The sequence below is a fragment of the Impatiens glandulifera genome, chromosome 6 (genome assembly GCF_907164915.1).
Source record: "Impatiens glandulifera chromosome 6, dImpGla2.1, whole genome shotgun sequence".
Lineage (NCBI taxonomy): Eukaryota > Viridiplantae > Streptophyta > Magnoliopsida > Ericales > Balsaminaceae > Impatiens > Impatiens glandulifera.
The window spans coordinates 52,336,944-52,351,811 of record NC_061867.1 but is presented as its reverse complement, the minus strand read 5'-3'; the positions used below and the strand labels follow the sequence as shown (position 1 = coordinate 52,351,811).

Genomic DNA, 14,868 nt, shown 5'->3' with positions numbered 1-14,868 from the left:
ACCTAAATATTTTCAAAAAGTATTAAGATAATTTTTAAATTTTGTTTCCAATTATTGCAAAGAGTATTACAATAAAATTTAATAAAAATAATTTAAAATAACTTATTAAATAGACTAATGTCTCAAATTTAAAAAAACATGGAGATGGAGATAAACTGTCTAAAAAAATAAACTATATTTTTTTAAAATACAAATAAATAAATCACATTCAACTTTTCTATAAGTTCAAAATAAAAATAAAAGAAAATAAAATTAATTTATGTATATCTACTAAATTAATAAATTAAAAACCATTTTATAGCTGTTTTGTATATTGTCTAATTAAGTTTATTCATACTTATGGTAACTAAAAAAAATTAAAAAATTATAAACTCTTTTATGAGCCTATATTAAAATTCAATACATTAAAACTCTGAATCAAAACCATTACTAACCAGAATACTTAGACATGAATAGCACCTATATATCATAAATGATACAATAAATGAAGTCATCTAGTTGAAGAAACAATAGAATAAACTATTTTTGAAAGTGTTCTAGTAAGGATCAATGAACAACTTTCTCCTTCAAAACCACCACATTAATCAAGCATTAATAGCTGAAACTGCAAACTCAAATTAAATTCATCACCAAAACCAGGAGTCTTTGGAGCAATTGGGTTGGAAACTGCATTTGATGTAAAAGAACTCGAGGAAGCTTGACCAAATGAGAATGTTGCAGTAAAAGGGTTTCCTTGTGGAGTGGTGCCACCAAAACTATAAGTACTTGATGATTGCCTAGATGACAAAGACTTACCTGAAACAAAACATCATGATAGAAGAAAATGAATTTAGGGCATTTATGAGGAAGTTAATACGATTCCCAACGTCATGACCCCTACTTCAACTTAGGACATTTTCAGTGAGAATTGAACTTTAAACTTTTGATCTAATGGGCAAGAAGAAAAATGAATGTTATAGTTTCAAGAAATTCATACCCTTGTCACTCAATTGATAGTCCTCCCATCTCAACTCTTCATGGCTTTTGTCCTTGTAAAATGACATAGCAGATATGGAAACAAAATGACCAGGAATTTCTGAATCAATATCAATTGATGATTCATAAGGAGTTACTTTGCTTCCTCCCAGCTGACCCTCAAAACCAGGCTGCTTCCCAAAGGGTGTGCTTCCCAATGTTGGAGTTGGAGCTTGAGTTTCTGAAAAAAAGTTCATAACTACATCTCAAAAAATGTAGCATATGTCAAAGGGCATGAGCTTCAAGCTACCAAATTATAATATTGGGTTGTTTTGTAATAAAATAAATCAGGTTGATCATTATTCGGAAAAATCAAAATTTGTTATCAGACTGTTTTGATCTAATGGGAAAGAAAAAAAATGGATGTTATAGGAAATTCATACCCTTGTCACCCAATTGATAGTCCTCCCATCTCAACTCTTCATGGCTTTTGTCTTTGTAAAATGACATAGCAGATATGGACACAAAATGACCAGGAATTTCTGAATCAATATCAATTGATGGTGCATAAGGAGTTACTTTGCTTCCTCCCAGCTGACCCTCAAAACCAGGCTGCTTCCCAAAGGGTGTGCTTCCCAATGTTGGAGTTGGAGTTGGAGTTGGAGCTTGAGTTTCTGAAAAAAAGTTCATAACTACATCTTAAAATATGTAGCATATGTCAAAGGGCATGAACTTCAAGCTAAATCATGTTGATCATTATTCAAATTTGTTATCGACTGTTTTGATCTATAAAATAATTTGATCATGACCTAAAAATAAATATATTATACCAAACGAATAAAATCACTTTCAAATAGGCTCATTAACAATATTTTACAAGGTTTATATGCATACTCACAGATTATAATATTAACTTACCAAATGGAGAGCTTTGACATCCAAAAGGTGTTGTTGAAGTGCCAAATGGATTGGGGCTTAAACCAAATGCAGAAATTGGTTGGCCAAATGCTGGACTGGACCCAAAGCTGAAGGATGGAGTACTGGAAACACCAAAAGCAGGGGTGCTAGAGACACCAAAAGCCGGAGTCTTTGGAGCAAATGGGTTAGAAACTGTAGTTGATGTAAAAGGACTCGAGGAAGCTTGACCAAATGAGAATGTTGCAGTAAAAGGGTTTCCTTGTGGAGTGGTGCCACCAAAACTAGAACTACTTGATGATTGACTAGATGGCAAAGGCTTGCCTGAAACAGAACAACATGATAGAAGAAAATGAATTTAGGGCATTCATGAGGAACTAACACGATCCCCTACAATCATGACTCCTACTTCAACTTAAGACATTTTTAGTGAGAATTGAACTTTAAACTTTTGATCTAATGGGCAAGAAGAAAAATGGCTGTTATAGTTTCAAGAAATTCATACCCTTGTCACTCAATTGATAGTCCTCCCATCTCAACTCTTCATGGCTTTTGTCCTTGTAAAATGACATAGCAGATAAGGAAACAAAATGACCAGGAATTTCTGAATCAATATCAATTGATGGTGCATAAGGAGTTACTTTGCTTCCTCCCAGCTGACCTTCAAAACCAGGCTGCTTCACAAAGGGTGTGCTTCCAAATGTTGGATTTTGAGTTGTAGCTTGACTTTCTGAAAAAATGTTCATAACTACATCTCAAAAAATGTAGCATATGCCAAAGGGCTACCAAATTATAACAATGGGTTGTTTTGTAATAAGAAAATCAGGTTGATCATTATTCGGAAAAATCAAAATTTGTTATCAGACTGTTTTGATCTAACGGGCAAGAAAAAAAATGGATGTTATAGGAAATTCATACCCTTGTCACCCAATTGATAGTCCTCCCATCTCAACTCTTCATGGCTTTTGTCCTTGTAAAATGACATAGCAGATATGGACACAAAATGACCAGGAATTTCTGAATCAATATCAATTGATGGTGCATAAGGAGTTACTTTGCTTCCTCCCAGCTGACCCTCAAAATCAGGCTGCTTCCCAAAGGGTGTGCTTCCCAATGTTGAATTTGGACTTGTAGCTTGAGTTTCTGAAAAAATGTTCATAACTACATCTCAAAAAATGTAGCATATGTCAAAGGACATGAACTTCAAGCTACCAAATTATAATATTGGGTTGTTTTGTAATAAAATAAATCAGGTTGATCATTATTCGGAAAAATCAAAATTTGTTATCAGACTGTTTTGATCTAATGGGCAAGAAAAAAAATGGATGTATAGGAAATTTATACCCTTGTCACCCAATTGATAGTCCTCCCATCTCAACTCTTCATGGCTTTTGTCCTTGTAAAATGACATAGCAGATATGGACACAAAATGACCAGGAATTTCTAAATCAATATCAATTGATGGTGCATAAGGAGTTACTTTGCTTCCTCCCAGCTGACCCTCAAAATCAGGCTGCTTCCCAAAGGGTGTGCTTCCAAATGTTGGATTTGGACTTGTAGCTTGAGTTTCTGAAAAAATGTTCATAACTACATCTCAAAAAATGTAGCATATGTCAAAGGGCATGAACTTCAAGCTAAATCATGTTGATCATTATTCAAATTTGTTATCGACTGTTTTGATCTATAAAATAATTTGATCATGATCTACAAATAAATATATTATACCAAACGAATAAAATCACTTTCAATTTCCTATGATAATATGACTGTGACAGAAATTGTGACAAGTACTAGTTTTCAAATAGACTCGTTAACAATATTTTACAAGGTTTATATGCATACTCACAGATTATAATATTAACTTACCAAATGGAGAGCTTTGAGATCCAAAAGGTGTTGTTGAAGTGCCAAATGGATTGGGACTGCCACCAAATGCAGAAACTGGTTTGCCAAATGCTGGACTGGACCCAAAGCTGAAGGATGGAGTACTGGAAACACTAAAAGCAGTGGTGCTCGAGACACCTAAAGCTGGAGAAATTTTTGCCCCAAATGCTGCAGTGCTTGATGCACCAAAGGGAGTTGGAGTTGAAGCTGAAGCTTGAGCTACTGAAAAAAGTTCATACTTCATCTCAGATAATGCAGAATATGTCAAAGGTCATGAAATAAATGCTACTAAATTTAAATAATATGTATGCCAAATGATTTAATCACAATCTACAAATAAATATATATATATATATATAAAAAATGAAGGAATGTGTTAATGAATAGGTTGTTCAAAAAATGTTTGAAGTGGTCGATGAACCAAAGGGTGATGATCCAAATCCAGCATCCAAACCAGGAGTATTAGTAACAAAAGGACTTGAGGATGTTGCAGCAAAAAGGTTTTCTTGTGGAGTGGTGCCACAAAAACTAACAGTACCTGGTGATTGACTAGCTGGCCAAGGTCCACCTGAAATAAATCAATATGAAAAAGTTTCGAGAAGAATATGAATTTACTAATTTCAAACATATGGTTCAGGAGATCCACACCCTTATCACCCAATTGATGGTCTTCCCATCTCAGTTCTTCATGGTTTTTGTTTTTATAAGATTTCATAGCAGATATGGACACAAGCTTGCCAGGATGTTGTGTATCTGATTCAGTTTCCGGTGCATAAGGAGTTGCTCTGCTTCCTTCCCGTTGTCCCCCAAGGTCAAGTTTATGTTTCAAAACCTGCTGCAGCTCTTCCCAAGTTCCACTAATGCCATAAGGTGAATGTCCAAATGCTGGATTTAGAGTTGGAGTTGAAGCTTGGGCTCCTGAAAAAGTTAGAAAATGCAGCATATCTCAAATGGCATGAACTATAATCTACTAATTATAAAATGGGTTGTTTTGTTATAAACAATGTAATCTAAATTTGTTAACGATTGTTTTGATATATAAAATGATCTGATTATGATCTAAAACATATTCTAATCATGATCTCATGAAAACAAGTCTATGTACCAAATGAGGATGTTGCAGTAAAAAAGTTCTCCTGAAATAAATCAAAATGATGATTTTTTTTGAAAAGAATATTTATTTACTAATTTCAAACATATGGTTGAGGAAATCTGTTCCTTTATCACTCAATTGATAGTCCTCCCATTTCAGTTCTAAATGGATTTTGTCCTTATAAAATGGGATAAGACAATCTGTTGCTGGTGAATAAGGAATTATTCTGCATACTCCATGTTGCATATTATAATCATGACCGCGAAGAAAAATTCACTAAACAAAAAATTACACTATAATTTTGAATCACGATATAATATGTATGGCAAATAATTTGATCATGATCTAAAAACATATCTATTATATCAAACGAGAAAAAATACATCCAATATGAACTTTGACGATTCTCCGATGAGATTGTAACAAAATACTAATTTTCAAATAAACTCAATGTATTGCATTCATGGGAGAAATGAGACTTTCTCTTTATATTTTTCTCTCTTAATTGGTTACTATCATTAGTACGAGTTACTTTCGGTTACTCCCAATTAAATGGTAGTTTCTTGTGGATGATCGAGAGTGTTTCATCAAGTTTTATTTAGAATTCTTATGTTTTATTTATAAAATTGTGTAATTTGTTATAGAAAATGTCTTCACATGTCATCCTGCTGATATCAAGTTTGAAAAAAATTGATCATTTCTCCATAATGATACAAAGAACATAAATCATCATCAAGAAATAACTTCAAATCAAAAGAGATTGCAAACTTACAGTAAAATCTCTACCTAAGCGATTTTGTTTCAAAATCTCCAATCGATAATATTAAATAAAAAATAAGAACAATCATGTAGCAGACGAATCTTCGAAGAAAAAAAAAGTTGATTCCCTATCAAGTTCTTGAATAATAGGGTTCATTGATTGCAACCTTTATAAAAAAAAGGATAAATGATGAATGGTGAAATCAATAGATTTGCAGCTTTAAACCATTTTCAAATAATCCATCATCCTTCATTATCCTGCCAATATTAGCAGGATAATCCAAGATAACTGTCCAAGTGCAAAGGCTGTCCCCTTTATATAAATATTCTACACTTTATAGAAGCATAAACATTGAAAACATCTCACTTTTTCATAAAAAAGAAGTACAAACATCTACACAATCCAATCTTAAATTTTCAATAGATACACTAAAATAAAAGAGATAAATCATTAGGTATTTCTTAGGGTTGTTCTCCGATCGGATTGAGTCAATTTTTTGACAAATTTAAATTTAGCTAAAGGAAGTCGGTTATATTATATTAAGACCCTATATTCAGCGAATTTGATAACGTTTTTTTTGTAATAAAGAAGAACTAGTATAACACCTCACAGTCAGAGTCCCGCTTAAACTCATCTGCTGAGCCGAATCTTAGCTTATAACGGATTTTATTATTTAAAAATTTATCGAAAAATATTTGAATATTGATATGCATAAATTTTAACTCAATTCACATGTACAACCAAACAAAAAAACAAAACAAGAACTTACCATTACTTCCAGCACTAAACATCTTTCAGAAAATCCTCGGTCTGGTCTTCCACAAATATTTAATAAAGTCCCAATTCGAATTAAGCTGAATAAAAACACTATTTGGACAAACAAACAAAAATTAGGGTTTTCAAAAATAATGGATTGAAACTGAAAAGAAATTTATATGAGTGTGAGGAAGATGAAAAGAAAGCATTACCTCTTCTTGCTTCGATCTATGTACCGGCAGATGATGAATGCCGGTAAAAACTTATTAATATATATTTATAAATATATTTAAATTTTGGTATAAGGAAATATTTTTTAAATTTTAGTATATTGATATATATATCAAAATAATATTATATTAAAAATAAATAAATAAATAAATATATATATATATAATACTTCTAAGGAAATAAATAATGAATAATAAAATTATAAATAATTATATTTTATTTATAATATTTTATTTCTATTTCAGAAATTATATTCACATGGTCATTATAAAATTTTAAGACTGAACTTATAAGGTATCTATTATGACTATCTAAAATTAACAATATATATTTTTTTTAAATAAATTTGATGTTAATATATTTATAAAAATATTTTTAGAAATCAAATTAAAATATAATTATGCTTTAATATTATTTAATATATGAGGAGTGATAAAGTGAGGGAATTTAGTGAGGGAATTTGGTGAGGGAATGACGTGGCATCACCTTCATTCGTTGGAAAATGTAAAAGTGGAAGGAAAGAGAGAAAAGAGAAAAATTATTTGATTTTTTCAGCGAATAAGATTATGCCACATCATTCCCTCACCAAATTCCCTCACCAAATTCCCTCACCTAATCATTTCTCTTAATATATATACAATCCCTATATATTTTCATTATTAACTATTATTAATGAGTCTATTTTTAACTTGAGTAATAAGATAATGGATCATTTTAGGAGCAATTTAATTTTTAAAATTGTGGAAATATTGATATGCACAAATGATTTGCTAAAAGAAGACGAATTCTTTTTTATTCAATTTAGGTGGGTTAAAGGAGAAAAGCACTAGAGATTTCAAGCGATATTTTACGACGAAAATGTCGGCAAAGGAAAATCAAATTCTCTCATCACAAAAACACGATCAGCATGATCGACACTGTATCAAGGTCGCGGTTGCTAGTCGCTCATGGTCGCTTGTCAAATCAAGAACATGCACACCCTCATATTCAACAACAATAATAACTCAAAAGATCAACCATCTACCGCAATCGCAAAAATCAGGCATCGTTTATCGGTTTGAAACACGATCAACACAATCTGCACAAACGACACGATATCAGCTCTAATATCTAGGTTAGTCATTCATCTTCAAAGCTTGGTTGGAAGTTAGGGTTTTTGGTTACCCTATTCTGTAATAGATATGGTTTCTGGTGTACCCTGTTCCGTTTTGTTGCTGTGTTCTGTTCTTTATTAAAATAAGAAGAAAGAAAAGCAATAATGATAAGAAAGTCAAAAATTCTGTGATGAAAGATTTAAGAGAGGAAGCTGAAAAGAAAATTGATAGAATTGCTAAAAAAATCATCCATAAAAAATAAGTTGTACAAGAAAGGTAAGAAATCAATTGATGTTAAAAATTCTAAAGAAAATGCAGCAGAAAAACAAAGAAAGAAAAAATAAATTTGGAAGGTTGATTATAATGAAAGATCAAATCTCTTTGAACTGAAAATCAAATCACAAAGTTTCTGATGCACATAAAGAAATGAGAGATTGTGCTCAACAAAGAGAAATGTAGTAAACAATCGTCAAATTGAATGTACATTATCTTAATGACTAAAATTTACTAAAGATGGAATAGTATAAAAAGATAGTAAATTGGTCAATTGAAACAATGAGAGAGTTGATGAAGTCCCCTAAATCAAAAACATATACTATTATGAGCAATTCCAACTGGAGAGTAAACGAAGTCTGGAAAAATAATGCATGAACTTGGGCAATGTTAAAACAAAAGTGGAGATACTTAATTCTATTTTTGAATTTAAACTGTCAACTGAAGTAGAAGAAAAATGCGTTAAGGAATGGGAAAATGTAGTGGTTGAAAACTACATAGGGAAGAATAAAGTATCATTCTCAATCATTAAGGAAACCTTAATGAAACAATGGAAACAAAAGGGACTGAAGAAGGTTTCTGTAAACATACATTATCTCTATTTTTTACAGTTCAAGAAAAGATTAAACTTGAATGATATTTTGAAGCATAAACATACTTATATTGGATCCAATTGTATGAAACTAAAGAGATTGTCGAAATTTTTGAATCTGATAAGCAAACCAAAAGAAAGTAGGAAACAACTCAAATATAGTTTTAACTTTGTAACATTTCAACGCACATCAATTTATTAGGGGAGAAAAGACCAAAGTAATTAAAGCAAAATAATAATTTATTAGCCCTATCCATGAGGAGTTCAACATTTTAATTTAAAAAAAAGTTTAGAAAGTGTAGTGGGTTATTTAAATAATAAATATTATTTAAAAGATTAAGCTTATTTTGCAAAAGTAAAAATTTATAAGATGATTATGTAAAAATAATATTTGAAAAATATTAATGATAAAATGTATTTTTTTAAATGAATGATATTTTAGTGTTATATTAATAAATTATGTTATTTAATGTAATTAATAAAATATATAATTTTATTATATTAAGATTATATAAAATATTGCTACCCAACAAAGTCAAATCTATTAACTTTATATATATATATATATATATATATTCCATACCTAAAAAAATAAAAATAAAATTTGTTTTTTTTTTTATAAAAAGATAACCTAACTCTTTGTAATCAGATTTGTTTGTTGAAATTATTTCTAATATTTGGGTACATATATTATTTAATAATTATATATTAATTGTTATCATAATAAAAATTAAAGTTCAAATAAAGTGATTTATTAAAATATATAAATGTTATGAGCTTATTTATTTAGACATGTATAATAAATATGGGGACATATTTGTATAAAAGCAGAAATATCATTATTTATTATTTCGTTGATGATGGGCCGAATAATAAATAGGTATATTAGGTTGATGGGCTGAATAATAAATAAGTATATTAGGGCTAAGTTCCCAACTCATATAAATAGCCAAGGTTGAAAACTTAATCCACATTTTGATCCAGGTCCAGATCCAGAACAAGAAGATCCAAGATCAAGAAAAGATCCGAAGAACGAATTTATGAACCGTTCTTCATTACAGATTCATGTACGTTTCCGTAACTTATGTTTATCTAAATTTATTGATATAAGGTATAATGATTATAGATTTAAGAATTAAGAATTTAGATTAAAGAATATAACAATTAGTGATATTAGAGCTCTCTATATTCTACTGAGATTTAGTCTTATAAGATTTTTTAAGAAAATAAATACACATATATATGTTATTGATCTAATTCGGTTATAAATAATAATAATAATAATATATAAATAAATAAAGAATATGGGGATATAATGATAAAGAATGAAGTAATATATAATACATTCATTATAAATACATATATATATAGTCATGTATACATATCATAATTAATTATACATTTAGAACTTAAGAATTATAATTAATTAATTAATATATATATATACATTATAAAGGATTTAAAACATCGCTTTCATATATATATATATATATATATATATATATATATATATATATATATATATATATATTAAATTTTAGAACTTAAATAAGACATTAATTATATATATATATATATATATATATATAAAAGAAATTAAGATATGAATATATATAATTAAAGAATAAGGAATAAAGATTAGCCAGAATAAAGTTAGACATTAATTATATAAATATATATAATTAAGAAATTAAGATATTAATAGATAATTAAGGAGATATTAATTAATATATTATATATATTTCGGTTATATATATATATTATATTTTGATATATATTTAGAATTATGTATGAATTTAAGAATTCATACTAATTCTAAAGAATCTTAACCGATTTAATTAAGAAAATTGAATTTTAAAATAATAATTTATTATATTCTAATTATATAAGGAATTAAAGAATTCAGTTTTAAAATAATGATTAATTAAGGAATTCAATTTTTATGAATTAATTAAGGAATTATAGATTAAGAATTTTAAAATTTAATATATACCTATGATATATGTTATTATTTGAAAATTAAGCAAAGAAAAATATATATCTATGATATAGGTTATAAATATTTTAAAATTTAATATATGTCTATGATATAGGTTATAAATATGTTTATATTACTTAATATATTTATAATATTTTATAAATATTGATTAGCATATTAAAAATTAAATAGAATATATTTAATGAATTAATATAAAAATGGATGAATACATATAATTTTTGACTTAATTAATGTATTGATAAATTAAGAAAAAATTAAAGAATAAAGAGAAAGAAAATAAATAAAGAATATCAATAACTTACTTATGAATTAATTAAGGAAATCTTAGAATTTTAGCGTAATCCTTATTAGTATGTAATTGATTATTTAATTATTTATTATTATTATTATTATTATTATTATTATTATATTTGGATGAATAATCATGTTATATTACACATTCAAATATGTATATCGGTCTTTATGTATATATTGTGTTGATTGATATTAAGAAATAATTGAATGTTTAGTAATATCACAATTATTTGTTTTGTGTAACACATATGGAATTTATGCGATTTTGGTACATAAAACAATATTCAGATTTTTGGTATTAATAACATATTCAAAATTTGGTACAATTTTAGGCTCACTTAAATTTGTAATTATGCGGTTGTTAATCGGCCCAAAGGAAGGCTAATAATTGGTCGGATTATAAATTTAAATAATGTACAAATTATTAATTTATAGAACATATTTATTTTAGAGTAATGATATATACAACACCCTTATACAATACTTTCGTATAGCACCTACCTCATTTGGAAAGAAAGAGAAAATATTTTTCTCTCTCTTGTATTTTTTTTAAGATATATTTTTTTTTTTCTAAATGAGGTAGGTGCTATAAGAAGGTGTTGTATATATCATTACTCTTTGTTTTATAAGATTAAGACGGTTGTGTTTATAACTATGCAATTATTAATTGGACAAAAGGAAGTTTAATAATTGGTCGAGTTACACACTTAAAATATGTACATAAGTTATTAATTTATTTAATCAATGAATTGAAGCAACATCCTACCAAAGTAGGGATCTCTTGTATAGGTTAATATGTTTTATAAATTAAGAAGCTAGTGTGTATGTAATTCATGCGGTTATTTAATTTGTCCAAAAGAAGATAAATAATTGGGCAGAATAATATTATGCACATGTGGTAAATAAATATGTAACAATTATTCGGTGTGCCATGTGAATAATTAGACTATCCAAAGTTAACTAACCAATTATTTGACATGACTTATTGTTAATATTTGATTACTACAAAAGAGTACCGTTTGCAAGTTAATATTTAATGTCCAAAGACTAAATATTAATGTTGTGTTTGGTATCTTATGATGAGACGTACCATTATTTTGAATTTATGAGATTATTAAAATTTTGTGAATATGACTGTTCATTTATTTTGTTATCTAATTAAGTTAACACTTCTGTTTATACGCATTTTTCTTGTCAATATCTTAAGTTTATTTTATATGATAAACGTTTTAAGGCGTATCAAGAATTTGTTATTTTTAAGAATTATATCTAAATGGGATAAAATTGCTAAGGATATTATTAGACTAAATATATCATAAGAAATACACCATAATATATATTTTATTTTGTTTCAAAATTAATGCATTAAAGTCAGAGTTACATTAATGTATTCTCATGCATCTAATTTAGATTTTCTTATTCACACTTAAGTTAAATGATGTGAATTGCAGTTGTCTAAAGGAAGACTTAGTCTCTATATGAACTCACATCATATTGTGTGTAAGAAAAGAAAAGATTGAAACAAAAATAATATAAATAGTGTTCACTTAGCAAATACCTTAAAAGATAATAAAAAAATTAAGTTGTAAGAATTGCAGATATTACACCTAAAAGGAAATTATTAAAGAAAATGATGCATAAAAGAATACATTTTATAGTTTGTTTTGTTTGTTTTAAGAGTAATTTAACTTCAGTACTCAGACGCATTTGATGGGAACTTAGGTGTTACTATCTAAAGTGAGTGTGTTAATGTATGGTTGAGTTAGTTGTTAAAAGTCAATTGATGGTGAAAGAAACATCGACGTGAACAATGACAATTCAAATTAAAGATAAAGAATTAAGGAACAATTTCAGAAACTCTTTATTTAGAAACAAACATTTAGGACATATCTTCATATAATAAATTTATTTGGAGAGAATAATTAAAGAACTACAACTTATATATGGAATAAGTTTCAATTAAAACAACTAATAAATTCTTTTGGGGTTGTTTAGTTAAGGTTAGAGTTACAGGCCTAAAGAAAATAAATTGGACTAAAGAATTGTTAAATATTAAATGTTTGATATTTTAAAAGGTCTAGAGACAAATTTAGTCTCATAAGTATTTTAAGATTAGTCTTGAAAATAAATAAATACAAAAGACTCCTTAAACAAGAGTCTAATGTATGCTCAAGATTATATGAATTAATAAATTTAGTATATTTATGATGTTGGACAAATATTTGAAGGATCCTAGTTTATATCATTAAGAAAACAACCAAACAAGTAATGTGACATTTTAAAACAAAACATTGCATACTTATATAGTGAAATCAAATCGGATAGAGATCATTTGGTATATTGATTCGAATATTGTTGGATACCAAAACAACCGGAAATTCGTGCCACATACTTTTAGTTTAAATTATTAGTTCAAAGAATTAATTTTTGTAAGAGTGTTAAGCAGACACTCAAATTATTTTAAGTTAATGGCAGAATTTATTAGGTGTTTTGTGACATCCAATTAAAGAATCTTACTGATTTTTTTTGTCACGGGGTTTGCAAATTATGAATGATATAGAAAGACCACTAAAGATATTATGTGACAATAATTTGCAGTTCTTTTACTTTAAGAGTAATATGAGTTCGACTAAGTCGAACTATTTGGAAAATAAAGAATTCAGAATGTTTACTTATCTATTGAGAATATTTGGACAGATTCTAAAATTACGGATCAATTCTCTAAATATTTGCTATCCGAGATCTTTCATGAACATATTGTTCATATGGATATTGCATATTTAGATGATATATATTTTTAGTGAGAGTTTGTATTGTGATGCTTTTATAAATATAATTTGGAATTTGTGTGCACATTAAAGATTCAGTCTCTAAAGAAATTAAAGATTCAGTTTTTTTTAAAAAAAAAAATAAGATTATAAAGTTATTATGATTGATCTCTATAAGGAATAAAGGAGGATAGTTGGTATTAGGAATGTTAAAGATCACACTACATATTAATCCATACTACACACTTATGTTTAATCTATGTCAATTGATTGCATTGACATATGTGACTTACGAATTAATGTAACAAAAACTGCTTTAATCCTTTGTTGTTATAATTGATGGACAAGATTGATATAGATGTATTTGGAAATGATAACAATATTTTGAGCTCTTAAGGTTATAATATATAATTGAAAAAAATATTATATGACCTAAGTGGGAGATTGTTGGAATTATTTTCAATATTTGGGTACATATATTGTTTAATAATTGTATATTAGTTGTTATCATAATAAAGATTAAAGCCCAAATAAATTGATCTATTAAAGTATAAAGGTTGTGTGCTTATTTAGACATCTATAATAAATATGGGGACATATTTGTGTAGAAGCAAAATATTATTTATTATTTCGTTGATGCCTTGATGGACCAAATAATAAATGAGTATATTAGGGCTAGGTCCACAACCCATATAGATAACCTACCTATTATGTTTCTCTCATCACACAAAAGGTAGAGTTTTGTTTATCTCTGAAGAACACTCAAGGGCTATCGATATAGGGTTGAAATACTTAATCCCAACCCAAATTAGACATTCTAATTCAGGTCCAGATCCAGAATAAGAAGATCCAAGATCAAGAGAAGATTCGAAAAATAATTAAGAACGACTTCATGAACCGTTCTTCATTACAGATTCATGTACGTTTCCGCAACTTATGTTTTTCTAAATTTATCGACATAGAATATAATGATTATAGATTTAAGGATCTAGATTAAAGAATATAACAAGTGGTATAGCCCCTGAGTGTTTTTGAGAGATGAACAAAACTCTACCTTTTGTGTGATGAGAGAAATATAATAGGTAGACTATCTATATGGGTTGAGAACCTAGCCATAATATACCCATTTATTATTCGGCTCATCAACGAAATAATAAATGATATTTCTGCTTCTACACAATTATGTACCATATTTATTATAGATGTCTGAATAAGTTCATAACCTTTATATTTTAATAGATCACTTTATTTGGGT

At 27.8% G+C, this 14,868-nt stretch overlaps 1 protein-coding gene across 1 annotated transcript; it reads right to left on the bottom strand.

The window, feature by feature from the left end:
• Positions 1-580: 580 nt before the first annotated feature.
• On the bottom strand, positions 581-6,397 carry LOC124943843 (nuclear pore complex protein NUP98A-like). The gene is made up of 11 exons (XM_047484304.1): positions 6,376-6,397; positions 4,402-4,671; positions 4,175-4,321; positions 3,736-3,975; positions 3,214-3,438; positions 2,788-3,012; positions 2,375-2,599; positions 1,873-2,193; positions 1,398-1,628; positions 977-1,195; positions 581-795 (listed from the first exon to the last, which is right to left on the bottom strand). Exons 1-11 carry the CDS (start codon positions 6,395-6,397, stop codon positions 581-583), a joined length of 2,340 nt encoding a protein of 779 aa, XP_047340260.1.
• Positions 6,398-14,868: the final 8,471 nt, after the last annotated feature.

What these genes read in the sequence shown, in the direction of transcription:
- LOC124943843 (XM_047484304.1), bottom strand. Translation starts at nt 6,397, where the DNA reads ATGTTTAGTGCTGGAAGTAATG. An exon ending in GTTTAGTGCTGGAAGTAATG is followed by an intron (nt 4,672 to 6,375) that starts GTAAGTTCTTGT and finishes TAACTTTTTCAG; the next exon opens with GAGCCCAAGCTTCAACTCCA. An exon ending in ATGTCAAAGCTCTCCATTTG is followed by an intron (nt 1,629 to 1,872) that starts GTAAGTTAATAT and finishes ACTTTTTTTCAG; the next exon opens with AAACTCAAGCTCCAACTCCA.